Source organism: Anarrhichthys ocellatus, unplaced genomic scaffold, assembly GCF_004355925.1.
Source record: "Anarrhichthys ocellatus isolate YVR2014 unplaced genomic scaffold, GSC_Weel_1.0 scaffold78, whole genome shotgun sequence".
Classification (NCBI taxonomy): domain Eukaryota; kingdom Metazoa; phylum Chordata; class Actinopteri; order Perciformes; family Anarhichadidae; genus Anarrhichthys; species Anarrhichthys ocellatus.
The window spans coordinates 1,320,086-1,335,590 of NW_022280108.1; the positions used below are offsets into that span (position 1 = coordinate 1,320,086).

The following is a 15,505-nucleotide window of genomic DNA, read 5'->3' on the forward strand; positions in this document are numbered from 1 at the left end:
CCTCTTCTTCTTCTACATGCATGCAGCAGACCTCTTCTTCTTCTACATGCATGCAGCAGACCTCTTCTTCTTCTACATGCATGCAGCAGACCTCTTCTTCTTCTACATAACCCTTCATTAACTGCTTTCTTCCTGGTTCTCCCCAGTACTCCCAGGCCTCCACAGTTCTGTCTGCTGGAGGGATCCGACAGCAGTTCTCTCTGCCCGAGAACATCCACCTCTCTCTGGCCTCCGCAGACTTCATGAGGAACATCAATGTGGGTCACGTCTGATGTTTGTGTCTCAGCTCCACCATGACGGGTCTTTAAATCATTAAACGTCACAGTCTCGTTAATACAGTGAAAACAATAGAAAAGACAAAAACTATTTAACAGTTTGAGACAAATGATAAGAGTGTCATGAAATAGAAAAAGAATAGAATTTAATTTCAAAACTTAATAACAGAAAAAGTAGTAAAACATGTGAAATAGAAACTAGATTAATAAACTAACAGAAACATTGATATATCTTAAATACAATGTTATGAGTGGTAAATACAATGACAACAAAATAGAAGAAGTTAGTTAGAATAAAATGTTTAAACTTAAATACAAAAAAAAGTGAGAAATAAAATAATAAAACTTAATACAATCTTGCAAGTTAAATACAATAAATTGAGTAAAATAATGTAAAAAAAAAAAAAAAAGGCAATAATATTCTAAAACCCATTGACAGCAGCGTGACGTGCATCTGTTTGTATCTACTGTATGTTTTGTAACGTATTGTGAGTAGATAAATGACCCTTCTGCGTCGTCTCAGGAACACCTCGGCGTGCTGAATGAAGACCCGGTGGACCTCCAGTTCAACCAGTCAGGATACCTGTTTCTGGCCAGTGAGGAGGTGGCTCACATCATGGAGGAGAACTACAGCACCCAGAGGTGTTTCATCTAACGGAGACTCTCCATTCAGAGATTGTATTTGGACATTTTGACTTCAGGGATTATTATTCTTCAATTAAACGACCTCACTTTGTGATTGTAGGAACGCCGGAGCCAAAGTGTCCCTCCTCTCTCCGACACAACTGAAGGAGAAGTTTCCGTGGATGAACACAGACGGGGTGGTGCTCGCTTCACACGGTGAGAGCAGATGACACACGGGCTGATATTTAATCACTCCTTAATGTCGTAACAGTTCAAAGTGTTCGTGATGTAACATCTTCTTGAGCAACACTCAGCTGATGAGGGTCAGATTTACTAAGATAATAATGTAACAGAGGAACTCCCAAAAAGTCGTGTTCAAGATTATATCAACGTTCAAAAGGGAGTTTATGGACCGGAGTATTTTGGTTATATCTTTTGGAAAAGCTGTGAACACAAACTTTCTCATTTTACAGCCGATCAGTGAACTAAAATATGTTCCTGAACACGTGAGACGAGAAATAAGCCGTGCAGTCACAACATATCTGTGCATTTTGCTCTTTGCTTCCGAGTTCGACTGTTTGTGATTCCTCAATGTAGTTACTCATTTACACTTTATGATTCTAGTGAATTCATGAAGAAGTGTGTGCGTGCGTGCGTGCGTGTGTGCGCGCATCAGCGTAACGTTTCTTACCCCTGCGTCCTGACTTGCAGGCTTGGAGAACGAGGGCTGGTTCGACCCCTGGACTCTGCTGAACGCCTTCAGGAGGAAGGCCCTCTCCATGGGGGTCATCCAGTGCTGTGGAGAAGTCACAGGTTTGTTACTGTGGTTCTCCTGACCCCAAAAACATCCCGATGTACAGTAAATCTGATTATTTCAAACCTCATTCTTCGTTTTAAGTTCACAGTTAAAAGTTACGTTTTTACATTGAAATTGTGCAAAAAAACGAAATAAATTCCATCTGTAGTCTCATTACGATGTTTTCCTTTATGTCTGTGTGAATGTTTCTATTCCTTCCTCAGATTTAAAATACACAACCAGCCGGATTTTATCTGCTGACGGTGATGAAATGGATCTCAGGAGGATCGGATCTGTCAAAGTGAGTGAGCATCACGTAGCTGTCAATCAACCTGTCTAGTTGTATGAGCCGAGAATCTTCTTTGTTGTTGTTGTTGTTGTTGTTGAAAAGGCCGAGATAGATTTAAATCCAACATAGAATTAAAAACGTCTTTCTGAATATTGCAAATGAATATCTTAAAACTGAAAAAGATGCTGCCTCTTGTAGGTGAATGACTTTTTGTCGGGTTAATGTAGTCGATGTGTCTTTAAATACTGAGGCAGCACCATAGCAGCAGCGCAGCGTTGTTCATGATGGGATGTCCCGTGTTGAGCAGGTGCAGATGCCCAACAGTCTGGAGTACCAGCCGGTGGAATGTGCCATTGTGGTGAATGCAGCGGGAGCCTCTTCTGCTCGGCTGCCAGAGATGCTGGGAATCCCTCTGCCCGTGGAGCCGCGCAAAAGGTCGCCGGTGACTTCAAGTGGCTTATTTTCCTTCTTCTTTTTCGACCTAATTGCTGTCAAAATGTCTAGTTTTCTTTGAAAGCGCCTCTTAGAGTGCAGCTCTTTAGCATTCTGACGTTATAGTGCCGACTTTCAGCTTTAATTTGTGGATTTCACAACAATTGTAGCTCTTTTTAAACACAGAGGGTAAGAACTGTGGCGTTAAAGTCCTTCACTGCTCACCCAAAATGGATGTAAACACTCTCAAAGCAAAGAAAAAAGGTTTATACGACGTGTTCAAACACGTCGGGGAAAACAAGTGATTAATAGTCTTTCTGAACGGCCACACTTGTAAATAACTCGCCTGCAGGGTGTTTTATTATTATTATTATTATTATTATTATTATTATTATTATTATTAGAATCCAAACTAACCATTTAAAACATCAAAGTCACACAATAACACTAACTGATGGAGGCAGCTGTAGATCAGTAAAATCACTGTTTGTCAAGAGAGTCTTTGTGTCTTTGAAGAGAGCGTACATAAGTGATTTTAATTGAACCGAGGACGACAGGAGAGGCGTAGATCATAAGAATACATGTCAGTAAAGTACAGTATTTATATAAAGTGTCCTTATTTTCTCTAAACTGGCTTCAGCGTCTCTGTGAGACCTTCACTAAATCCTCCTCCATGCTGCCTTGAGAGGCTCTCGGCCGATACGAATGCTTTAGTTGGAGCGTTTCCACTCAGGCGAATGAAAAGCTTTAATTTTAAACGTTTCATGCCAGAAATCAACTGAATGTCGGTGTGAAAAACCAATGCTTTAATGACGGGAAAGGACACGGGAATATACTGAATGTAAGATATCTCTTCTTCTTCAGGTATGTGTATGTGGTCCACTGTCCTGACGGTCCAGGTCTGGACACGCCCTTCCTGGTTGATTACTCTGGAGTGTACTTCAGGAGAGAAGGCTTAGGAGGGAACTACATCACCGGCATGTCGCCAGAGGAGGTTTGTTATTCTTCTGAGCTGTTTCTTTTTCTCCTATTTTGTGATAAAGAATTAATAGAATATTTATTTTGTTTTCCTCCTCAGGGGGAGGAGCCAGACACCAGTAACCTGGAGGTGGACCACCAGTTTTTTGAGGACAAGGTCTGGCCCAGATTGGCCTCTCGTGTTCCAGCCTTCGAGAAGCTGAAGGTAGGTTTATACGTCGATATATAAAAGAGGTTTTATTCGGCAATCGTTCTATACTTATGCTAGTCCACTTCATCTAATTACTCTCATCATTAGTTATTTTATGGATTTTATTGTTTGTTCAGCTTGCCCAAAGCCTAAACCTTTGCAGATAACTTTTAGAGTTTGATCACATCATTTAGCCAATTAAATTAAATAAATGATCTTTTTTTATAACTTTCAGCCCTCTGTTGTCACTAAGCTACAAAACAAATGTTTGAACCTGTAAACTTCTCCTTGATGTGTGCGTTTCTAGAGGAAACAGTGTGCACATCACCTTGATTTTTATCAGAAAACGTCTCAATAATAAAGTCATAATTGTATTTAAACGGCAGCAGCTTGGTGAGTGAGAACGTTACCCATGTGTCTCTCTAGCTGCTCAGTCGAATGTTTGGCAGCAAAGTTAAGAAACAAACCTTCTAACGTCTATTTTTCTCTCTAATCACTGATTTAAAATATAGATATATACGATCACACAGGTGTTAAACAGTATTCATCTTTTTATGCAACGTCGCAATCACAAAATAAGGATTTGGTGTCTGTTTAATTTGAGGACCGTTTTAACAATCATCCGGATTAAAGTGTCTTAAGCTCTTCTTCTCTCGTTCCGTCCCTCAGGTGACGAGTGCGTGGGCCGGTTTCTACGACTACAACACCTTGGACCAGAACGGCATCATCGGGATGCACCCGCTCATCAACAACATGTACTTTGCCACCGGCTTCAGCGGCCACGGCCTGCAGCACTCCCCCGCGGTGGGTCGGTCGGTGGCCGAGTTGATCCTGGACGGAGACTTCACCACGCTGAACCTGAGCGGCCTCGGCTTCCGGCGCGTTCTGGCCCAGGAGCCGATGCTGGAGCGGAACATCGTGTAGAGGAGGCCGGGACCTGGACGCCTTCACGCTGCTAATGCCACAAGTCTCACAACTTTGGTCTCCATCTTTATAGTTGTGAACATAAGTCCTATCAGTGATGAATGGGTTTGAACTCACCAGGTTAATAACTCAGATCTGGTGGAAAAAAACACTAACTTTTCAGAAAATACGAAGTGGAGAGGAGGTGTGACATTCTGTCAGAGCCTCAGAGGGAGCGGGTCTGGGGGGTTGGACTGGGACAACATAACCCACTTTGACACCAAAGACTTCCTGTCTCCTATCGACAGTCAGCGGAGGAAGAAGTACTCCGATCTTTCTAGTGAAAGGAGCAATAACAGTGTAGAAATACTCTGAATGCAGGACTTTTACTTGTAACAAAGTATTAGTATCTGGGCTCCACAGTAACGAGTTCCCATTGTGAGAAATTCTTATAAAAAAATAGGGACAGCAAAATGTACATATATATATTTTATATATGTGTTGCATTAGTGATATTTAAATACCGCTGGTACAGTCACAACCAGACGACCGTCCATGTGCGTCATCTCGCATTCATACAGGCGAAGAAATTACGTTTTTTGACTGTTTGATGTTTGATGAACCCGTCAAATGTTCAAATTGATTGAACAGACAAAAAAAACGATGAACTTGAAGGAAAGACAAAAAATAGATTTTATGCAGATTGGCCTATTTTAGAGTAATAGATGTTATATTATTTAATAGATTTAATGTGTAAGCATCACTATATGCTGACGGGGAGCTGAATCTGTAATAATAATGCAAAACATCTGAATGTACGAGTTGACTTTTATATATTTTGCATTAATCTGTAAAAATGTAAATGGATCAAATCAATGTAGTGCAGTAAAAAATACAATACCTCCCTCCGAGCAGTAACAGAAAATTGAAATAGTACAAGTACCTCAAAACGTACAATAGATGTATTCTGTTGTTGTGTGAGACGTTGTGCACCAGATGGAGACATTTCTGTGGGATTCTAATAACACGAGGACCATCGTCAAACTGTTTCAGCTCAATTTTAATTAACGAGGGAGAGAGAGAAGGGATCAGGGCCTCAATAAAATAAAGTACCTTTTTAAAAACCTTCAAGGTTTTTCAATTTCAAACTCCAAACTAAAGAGAAAATATGTTTTTGAGGAACATGATTAATAAAAAGCACCTAATTCAAGACCCTGATACACTTAAATTATTAATGATTTTTAAAGACGGGATGAACGCTGCGTTAATGGTATGCATATTAAATCATGGTGTCGGTTGGTCTAACAGGTTATTCACCCAATGTTAACTTTGAAAGCTTCGTTAATATAGCCCAGTTTAATACTCCTCACATATTAATGTGTCTCATGTGGCACATTAAACGTTTCACTGCTCTCAGGATCAACAATAACAGCTCATTTCTTAGTATTTAGATTATTCGAGTATGTTGTGTAAAGAGTAATACTTTCTATAGAGCTTTGAATGATGACCTGATAGAAGTAGAAATGTCTCAGATCGGTACTACGTATTGGTGTTTATTTACTTTGAGAATGAAAAAACTTGGATGGTTTTGTTTCCAGACTTCTTGTCCCTTTACTTTAACTAAACTTTACTGAACATGCTTGTAATCACAAGTAAAGGTCCTGCATTCGAAACCCAATTTAAGTGAAAGTAAAGAAGCTACTGTCAGCAAACTAAAGGTATCAAAAGTCAAATGTGTTCTGCAGAAATCTGGATCCTGGGAGTGTTACACGAATATATATGACATTATTAAAGGACGCTCATTTTTTATGGTAAATATGAAGTTATTCAGCAGAACCGTTAGCTTAGCTTAGCACAAAGGCTGGAAACAGCCTGGCTCTGTCCAAAGCACCTGAACCTGAACCTGCAACCCATCTCCTCTAAAGCTCATTAATTACCACCTGTGTTCTTGTTTAATCCGTGCTAAAATCATAGTTTTACGTGGTTTCATGTCTTTGTTCGGGACCAGTAACTGACCCAGCAATGTTCCTTTAATACGGAAAACATGAATGCAGAAGCTTTGTTATTTTATTGCTGTAGCTGCTTGAGGTAGTTTTTGCTGCTTTATGTACAGTTAGCTAGTTTAGTTCTGCGGGTCCCTCACGAGATAAATCTGACGGGTCTGATTTGTGTTAATTTCTTTCATCTTTGCTTTATTGTGAATTATTGGATAATTTGACCTCTAGAGGGGAATGTCTGTTTGGTGGAACCATTTTGTGTGGTCTGTAGAGCTTGATGGTGCAAACTGTGTTGTGGTTTTCTCATGCAACTAAAGAACAACCCCCCCCCCCCCCCCCCTCATAGTGACACCAGCAACCTCCACATGTTAACTTCCTGCAGCAAAATGCAGCACACCTGCAAAGAGAGCGACACATGCAGAGGAGTCACTGGAAAAAAAACGAGAAGTGTTGGTACTGAAGTGGATTATGTTTCCATGAACTAGACAATAAAAAGCTTAATATCCGCTCATACTGCACCAAATCATTCCCATTAATAACATCAGTTTATGGATCTATCTTTGTGATGATCAAACTGTCCCTGTGACGTTACCAGCACTGGGTTAATTTGTTGAATATCTATAGAAGTAAGGAGCTTTCTTGGACAAGAGGGTTGAGTCACTCATTACCAGCAAGCGACTCCATAGTGCACGTGGAGGGTTAGAAAACAACAGGAAATCAACATGAAGTGTAACTTCCTGGACTCTCCGTAAACTTCAACTGGTCCCAACCAAGAAATCCAGTCCTGCACATAAACCCCGTCCTACATCAACAACAAATATGAACTTTTTCACACTACGAATTAACATAGAACAAGTTAATCTGTGAGCTTTAGAGGGGATCTTTGGTCAGAGCTAAGCTGTTTCCCCATGTTTACAGTATTTGTGCTAAGTTGAGTTAGCTCCATATTGAGCGTACAGATGTTACATCTAACTCTCAACAAGAGAGCAAATGGGATTATTTCCCAAAATGTTGGACTTTTCCTTGAATGAGTCGGCAGCATGTTTGTCTAATTCTCTCATTTTTAATATTCTTAATGCTTTGTTTTTAATTTTGCTCTTTATGGTCTAATACTAACAAAGTTAGTACAGAGGCCTGTAAAAGTCTTGCGGGTTCTCTGCAGATGAATTAATACATCAGAAACACTGAGTGCATCTTCATCCATCTCCTGCTCCCTTCATTTACATCCAGTTAACGGCATCTGTGTCCATCGCTGAGGGGCGTCGTATCAATTCAAACCCTCTTATATCATAACGCATCATGGAAATATGCTGCCTTCTGTAGCCAGGAGAATATGGCGAAGACATTTTGTCCCTGCAGCTCTTCATTTAGATGCAAATGTGAGGCGGCCCTGTGGGTTCGAATGCGGTGGTGGGTGGGTGGGGGGAACCAGGGGAAACGCAATTGAGGGATTTCTTTGTGAGGCCCGACGCAAATCCCAAATGTTCTCAGGGCTGAAAACAAAAGCAGCATGGGTGCTGCACCGGCCACGAAAGGCCCCTTCAATGGATGCACCTCCTGCCACACAAAAGCACCGAGGGCTGCATGTTCCTCTCCCCACGTTGGAGAGACATTTACAGCCGAAGTCACCGGTACTATCGTTAAGACTTCTTTTTGTGGTGACTGCTTGAGTGATGAAGGGAGCCACCGTGAAGCGACGCCTGGCGGGAGCCTCCCCAGCTGGCTCCGCTGTCTGTGTGAAGCCAGTGTACATGGTGGCATGTGGCTGGGATTAGGAAATTTCACTGTGGATTAAAATCTTTCCAACGCCTCCGTGGCCGCTCGCTGGGAGAAAGTCTGAAGTTCCAGCGGAGATCCAGTGAGCACTCTGGGCCCATGGTCTCCCGTAGCAGGTACGTTGAACTTTTCTCTGCTTCTTTGAACTGATTGTGGATGAATTTATTTACTTGTTTTAGACTTTCTGTCCAGATCTTGTCAAAGAGTGCTATTAACTTCTCTAACAACCCAAATGAGTCTCATATCCAACACATACAGGGTTGTTTTTACCAGAGGAGTTCAGCTGCTGAGAGGAAAGTTACTTCAACATTTTCATAACTTTATATGTGATTGTAAACGTTCTCTAGCAGAATATTCAACAGTGGCTTTATACAAACAACTGAAGGAATCCAAAAACAGTACTTTTAAGCCCTCATTAAAGGCTTAATAGCTGGAAAAAACAACAACAATGGCACAAGTAGTTCTCCTTGTTCGTCCAACACCAACATGAGGAATTAATGAGAACAATACTGTTAAAAAAAATGATTAAGATTATTCTTATAAACTAAAACGTTTTATTACAAAAAAAACTAGCACCATTTTTTCTTTTCAAGGGAACAAGTTCTCTGAAATGTAAATCTTGAGTCTGTTATGTAAGACTCAAAGTGAACCACGTGGTTCAAACAGTACAAACGGGGAAAATAACAATAACTTGCATTATTCTGTTGTAGGCCCGTACTAATCTAATGACCAATAAGGGGAATTAATGTCTTTAAGTCACTGTTTGCTCTCTATCAGAGACAGTTATTGACAGTGAGATACATTGTTCGCGTTCAGGATAAATGATAAATATTCTTTATTTTTGTTATTGTCAACAAATCCCATGAAACAGCCAAAACCAACACTGTGTTAGTTCTGCCACATGATGAAGTAAATCTATAAAAAATAGGTCACAAATATAAAGTTCTATTTTTTTTTTTAAAGGCTCAGTAATTTATAACTGTAGTTTTTAATCAAACGTGAGTAAATAGTGCATTTGTTGGGGACTATTTTCAGCGGCGGATGTATACACATTTGATGCTCCAGTGAGTGTTTACAGCAGCGTGATGTGTTTGGAGCTCTGAGACACAGAATAATAAGATATATAAGGTTTCAGCTATACAGACAATAGTTGTTAGTTTAAATAAATTAATTGTTGGATTTTTTTTGACAATATGAAAAATATAGAATATCACAGACTTATCCTTTACAGTAAGTAGAAACAAATTTGTGAATTGAACAATCAATGTTTTTTATATAACATGCTAGGCTCAGTTAGCTGCTCTGTTGGTTTCTTTCCAAGCTAAAGGGTTTTTCCTGATTAAGACTTAAGTCTAACTTCGTCTTATGCTGCACAGATTGTGAAGCCCTTTGAGGTCAGTTTGAGATTTTGGGAACATGGACTTGACTTTGACTGATACACATCGGTACTAATCTACGGTTCTCTCCAGCTCCAGGATGTTCCAGGTGCTCCAGGGTCACATCCAGCCGGCCGGACACCGAAGCCGCAAAGCTCGCCTGGTCAGCAAAGAAGGGCGCTGCAACATCGAGTTCGGCAACATCGAATACAGCAACCACCTGGCGTACATGGTGGACCTGTGGACCACGTTCGTGGAGATCCGCTGGCGCTTCGTCCTCCTCCTGTTCGTGGCCTCGTTCACGGGCAGCTGGTTCATTTTCAGCCTGCTGTGGTACTGGATCGCCAAGAGCAACGGGGACCTGACGGGCCAGAACCGAACCGACGGACACGTCCAGTGTATAGACAACGTCAACGGCCTCACGACGGCGTTCCTCTACTCCCTGGAGACCCAGACCACCATCGGGTACGGTGGCAGGGCGCTGACGGGCCACTGCGCCGGCACCGTGGCTCTGATCATCGTCCAATCGCTGATCGGCGTCTTCATCAACTGCTTCATGTGCGGCGTCATCTTGGCCAAGATCTCCTTGCCCAAAAACAGGGCGAAGACCGTCACCTTCAGCGACACGGCCGTCATCTGCTTGAAGAAAGGAAGCCTGTGTCTCCTGATCAGAGTGGCGAACCTTCGGAAGACCTTGTTGATCGGCAGCCAGATCTACGGCAAGCTGCTCAGGACAATGACCACACCGGATGGAGACACCATCATTCTGGACCAGGTGGACATCGACTTTGTGGTCGACGCCGGAAAGGACAACTTGTTCTTCGTTTGCCCGATGACCCTCTACCACGTGATCAACAGATCGAGTCCGTTCTACGAGCTGTCGGCGGACTCTCTTCCCCACCAGGACTTTGAGTTGGTGGTGTTTTTGGACGGCACGGCCGAGTCCACCAGCTCCTCCTGTCAGGTCCGAACCTCCTACGTCCCCCAGGAGATCCAGTGGGGGTACAGTTTCCTGCCCATCATCTCCCGCACCAAGACAGGGAAGTACCGCGTGGACTTCTCGAACTTTTCCAAAAGCGTCCGGGTCACCACGCCGCACTGCGTCAGCTGCTTCGAGACGGACGCCGACCAGAGAAACCACAACAGCAGCCAGGACGGAGAAAACCACAACCAGCAGCAGAAGTCGGGGATCGACAACTTGGGCTTCCAGGTGATCGACATTCACGACTCCGTGGACATCACCAAGATGTGAGTGTTGCAAACCCTCGTGAATCAGGAAGTGAGGAATAAAGTGTGAAAAAGCCACTTCCCTTTGAAGCAAAGTTTCACTGTTCAGTCAGACTCTCTTGACGAGGAGAGAATATCTGCTTCCTCCAGTGAATATTTGAGTTAATCTAGTTTTTTTTTTTTGCCTCGAACAGCAGAAACAGTCAAAGTGTGGATAAAAACTCAGACATGAGCGAGAGTTAAGCTCTTTGCTCAGCAGCTCATTACAATCAAAGCACCTTTGGGACATGTGACTTTGTCTAGGTAACGTGTGGAAGAGGAGGGGGGGGGGGTAGAAAAAAAGAGGGATTGAAGTTTTGACACATCAAAAAACTGAAAGGGGTAAAATACTGGATGGCACAGTGGGTACTTCTTGAGGAGATTAATGCCTGAGCCCGTTATAATAAGAACTGTGTGCTATAAAGTCTGTGGAAGGAAATAAGAAGTAGGACAGGCCTTTGGAGTTCTCTCATTAGTCCAACTAAAGCACTAACTGTAAGCCTTCATAGTTAGCAAACTGTGGACATAGCTGCTGAATAAATGAGATTATTTTAACTGTGACCAGTCTACATTTTTGTCCATCATACTGTTGTAACACTGAAACTTCTTCTCAGGGAAAATAACAACCTTAGTAGGAATAAACCCCTTTTTTCACATTTTTGTGTGTTCTTAATGTGTGTTTTTGGTATTCTACACGTTAAATATGTTGTCTGAATATGCAGGAATATGATTAATACTGGTATTAATAATACTGGTTGAAAGTACATTTACTCAAGTGCTGATTTGCCTTTGAAATTAGAGATACTTTCACTTTATTTCAGTACGGTTATTCAATTTTATGCTACTTTATAAGGCTGATTATATTATATATATTTAATCATTTAATAATTTACCAATGTTTTGAAGTGGCAGTCTTCTTCACGGTAAAGAGACAAGCTTTGAGAAATTCTGACAGGGATTTTTCACCATTTAATAAACCAAACGATTAATCAATTAATCCCAGAAATCAACAGACTAATCGACAATGAAAATTACCGTCGGGGGTAGATCTAATACAAAGTCATTTCTAAAATGAGCTCAACTTTGGTGAACAACATTAAAATACTTAATTCCTAATAATCTAACATATAAAAACACTGCATAACAAGTACTTTTACCTTTTGATATTTAAAAGTACATTTTGACGATCATACTTCTGCACTCGTACCTGAGGAGGAGTTGGAATGCAGAACTTTTACTCGTCATGGAGTCAAGTACTGTACTGAAGTATTTTCAGGTATTTGTACTTTACTTGGGTATCTCCAGTTTAAGGTACTTCTACTCTGTTTCGAGGCAAACTTTGTACCTTTTTTACTCCACTACATTTATTTGACGTTGCAGATTCACATTATTAATAACCTATAAATAAACTGATAGATGCTGATGTATCATTATGCATTAAGCTACCCAGCAGTATATAATGTCGCTGTGATTAGCTTCATGTTTACCAGCTGCAACATTAGTGACGCTTACACTTTTAACGCATCCATAACTATAATCCACATACAGTATTTGTATATTTGATGGACTTTTACTTTTAACAGAGTGTTTCCACATTGTTGTATTTATATTTGTATTAGAGTAAAAGATCTGAGTACTTCTTCCACCACTGCTGGTTATGATTTTCAGCATCAATTAAAGGGAATTTAAGTATACGAGGCAGTGATCAGCATCAGCCTTGTGTCTTGCAATCACAACACTCGTGCTTTTGTCACATCTCTTATAAATAATCTCCATCTCTCTTTGCTGTTATATAACATACGGTATGTAAATACCATAAGAACTCACTAGAGAGCATCAGAGAGCTGCTACGATTTAGCACGATTAGCATAAAAACATTATTATAAACAATTAATGCTGCAATAAAACATGTTTTTTTGTATTTTCAAGCTGTCCCAGTTCTACCAGCAGACTCTCTTTCATATGCTCTGTGATGTTGGATATAAACTTTTGATGCTCACACTTTTTTCCCCCCGAACACCCTGCAAAACATCACCTGATACAGTCGCTCACCGCTTCGTGCTGGAGTGATGGACCCTGAGTGCGTCTCTGCAGGTGATCCAGCGGTGGAGTTTTCATTTAAAGACATTTTTTTCTGTCAGTGAGGCAGATTCCTCTGGAGTAGCTTTTCATCCCGTTTGGATTAACTGGGCTTCATCTGCATAACAATGAAAAGAAAAGTGTTGAGAGGGATTGGCACAGCGAGTCTGAAGCTGCACAGAAGAAGAAAGAAAAAAGGAAGGGCTGAGTGAGAAGATGCAGTGTTTAAATGTGACAGAGCCGCTGATAATATGTGGTGGAGATATAGGAAAAATATACAGAGAGGAGGAAGAAGTACTCACATCCTTTACGTAAGTAAAAAAAAAAGCAATATGCACAGTGTAGAAGTACTCTGCTACAAGTACAAGTCAAGTACATGTAATATCTGATACCTTAACACTCTGAAATGACAAATGATGGAGTAATTCTGTGTTTTATGTCATTGGTATCTGATCAGGGATGGAAAGCAACTGAGTATTTATCAAAGTACTGTACTTATGTATAAATTTGAGGTACTTGTATTTTACTTGAGTATTTCCATCATCTGCTACTTAATACTTCTACTCCACTACGTCTCAGAGGGAAATATTGCACTGTTTACTTCAGTTGCTATAGATTAAATTAACAAACATCTTATCATGTAGAGCTGTGACAATTAGTAGACATACTACATCAGAACAATGTATACTGGTATTGTTATTGTTATTAATGCATTAATGTAACACTATTATTTAAAATACTTTATGCTGGGTAGTTTGTGAATTCCCCTCAGGAGATCAATACAATGTTATTTTGATCTATAATATGACATCAAAATGTATTTATTAATGATAGTTTCTGTCATTGATTTGAATCTGCAAAGTAACTAAAGTTATCAAATAAATATAGTTGAGTAAAATGTACAATATTTGCTTCTGAATTGTTATGGAGAAGAAAGAAATACTGAAGTAAAGAACATGCAAGGTTAACTGTTACCTCAAAATTATATAAATACAACAGATTTACTATCCAAATGGAGAAAACTACACAGTGTTTGATTGTATTTTATGCTACTTTATACCTCTATTTCACAAGAAAATGTACTTTTTACTGCACTACATTGATTTTACAGCTAATTTTAGTTAACTTACATGAATTACCTGCTCTCCTCAATTTGCTCTTTACATCCTAACGTTTCTATGTGCTGTCAGTTTGGGTAACGTCAGCCATCTTTGCCCATTTTTACCTTATCGTTCTGCTGCCTCCATGTTTGGACGTCTGCCAACTGCGAGCCAATGAGGACCAAGGTACTTGAGCAATAGCCAATCCGATTGCAGCAGGGTACCAGGTGATTATAGCACCACCTATTGGATGTGTCGTACATACTGTCCGTATCCCAGCATGCCCTGTGGTCCTGCTTCAGTCCTTCTTACGTCTTAGTGGCCACTAAAGTTAGTTGTCAACCAACAATATGGTCTTTTTAAAGCCACAAACCCAAACATGGCTGACATGGTGTCAGAAATGGACCTTTGATTTAATGATTTATCACATTATTGAGCTGTCGCATGCTTTTTGTTTGCTATTGCTAGCTCCGAGGAAGCTCAGTTGGCAATCTGAGTGGCCAATCATACATAGGTAAAAACCAGTGGAGCTAATATTAGCACAGTACATTAGCACACTGTTACCTAGCGTTAGCACTTCTATGCTACGCTAGCTACTGGAGGTATACTGACTTGCTTTTTCATGATTGTAACAGTGAATACAGGAACAGAGTTCCTTAATTTCATTGTCTTCTGATCTCCAGGTGATGTGATAGTTGACTTTTACACTGATATCTGTAGCTTTAGCTTCTATCTTTATCTTTTTAACCTGTTTTCACAGATAAATCTGTTTGACATCCAGGATATAAACTTCAAACACATCTTGTAGACCTGTCTCTCTGCTCCTCTCTGAAATCACTTCTATACTTTTCCAAAAATGTGATAATTTTCAGGGAGTGCAGTTAGTGACAGTGTGGGCTCCATGGTAGCAGCGGGGACCAGCATTGAGTCAATCCAAGCTAATTTTTACCGACATACATACATATATACTGTATGTATATATCGGTAGGTATACGTATATGGTGCTCCTTGTTTTTAGCTGTATGACTATTTCTGTGTATGTGCACTGAGATCACACTTGTCCAATAACACAGAAGAAATTATGGATCAAACATCTTGACTTAGTGACAAACAGGAGAACAAACTCAAATCAGAATGGCAAATTTATTTTATTGACAACTCCTGGATCCACACAGGCAGCAAAATGGAAATCATTTCACATGTAAACATGTTGTTTAAGGTCACTTGAATGTATTGAATGTTGGCAGGACACACACACACACACACACACACACACACACACACACACACACTAGCATGAAGTTATCCCACTGAAAGTGTTCAATATGTCAACATGATCATATTAGTGGGTTGCTTACTGTATGTAAAGCTGAGCATGCAGAAGAACTTTCCCAGCAGCCTTCATTTAAACACCAGAAATGATG

General features: G+C 40.6%; 2 protein-coding genes across 3 annotated transcripts in view; both read left to right on the plus strand.

Moving 5' to 3' along the window:
* The window catches only part of foxred1 (FAD-dependent oxidoreductase domain containing 1), a 7,339-nt gene extending 344 nt beyond the window's left edge, over nucleotides 1–6,995 (plus strand). The window contains exons 2-10 of the mRNA XM_031874062.1: nucleotides 118–257; nucleotides 799–917; nucleotides 1,021–1,115; nucleotides 1,611–1,712; nucleotides 1,920–1,996; nucleotides 2,292–2,419; nucleotides 3,281–3,410; nucleotides 3,495–3,599; nucleotides 4,254–6,995. Coding sequence (XP_031729922.1) covers nucleotides 118–257; nucleotides 799–917; nucleotides 1,021–1,115; nucleotides 1,611–1,712; nucleotides 1,920–1,996; nucleotides 2,292–2,419; nucleotides 3,281–3,410; nucleotides 3,495–3,599; nucleotides 4,254–4,508 — 1,151 coding nt within the window. The 3' untranslated portion in view covers nucleotides 4,509–6,995. The remainder of the gene's footprint in view (nucleotides 1–117; nucleotides 258–798; nucleotides 918–1,020; nucleotides 1,116–1,610; nucleotides 1,713–1,919; nucleotides 1,997–2,291; nucleotides 2,420–3,280; nucleotides 3,411–3,494; nucleotides 3,600–4,253) is intronic.
* A 104-nt stretch (nucleotides 6,996–7,099) lies between these two features.
* kcnj1b (potassium inwardly rectifying channel subfamily J member 1b) lies at nucleotides 7,100–13,855 on the plus strand. 2 transcript variants are annotated; one of them, XM_031874100.1, is made up of 3 exons: nucleotides 7,100–8,376; nucleotides 9,730–10,884; nucleotides 12,947–13,855. In XM_031874100.1, exons 1-3 carry the CDS (start codon nucleotides 8,360–8,362, stop codon nucleotides 13,044–13,046), a joined length of 1,272 nt encoding a protein of 423 aa, XP_031729960.1. In that variant the 5' UTR covers nucleotides 7,100–8,359; the 3' UTR covers nucleotides 13,047–13,855. The 2 variants fall into 2 exon arrangements, with proteins under 2 accessions (XP_031729960.1, XP_031729961.1); XM_031874101.1 differs by lacking the exon at nucleotides 12,947–13,855 and having other exon boundaries at nucleotides 9,730–12,592.
* The last annotated feature ends 1,650 nt before the right edge of the window (nucleotides 13,856–15,505 follow it).

Excerpts from the sequence above, each read along its gene's own strand:
- kcnj1b (XM_031874100.1), top strand. Across the intron at positions 10,885-12,946 it reads TCCGTGGACATCACCAAGAT|TCGCTCACCGCTTCGTGCTG; the intron begins GTGAGTGTTGCA and ends CACCTGATACAG.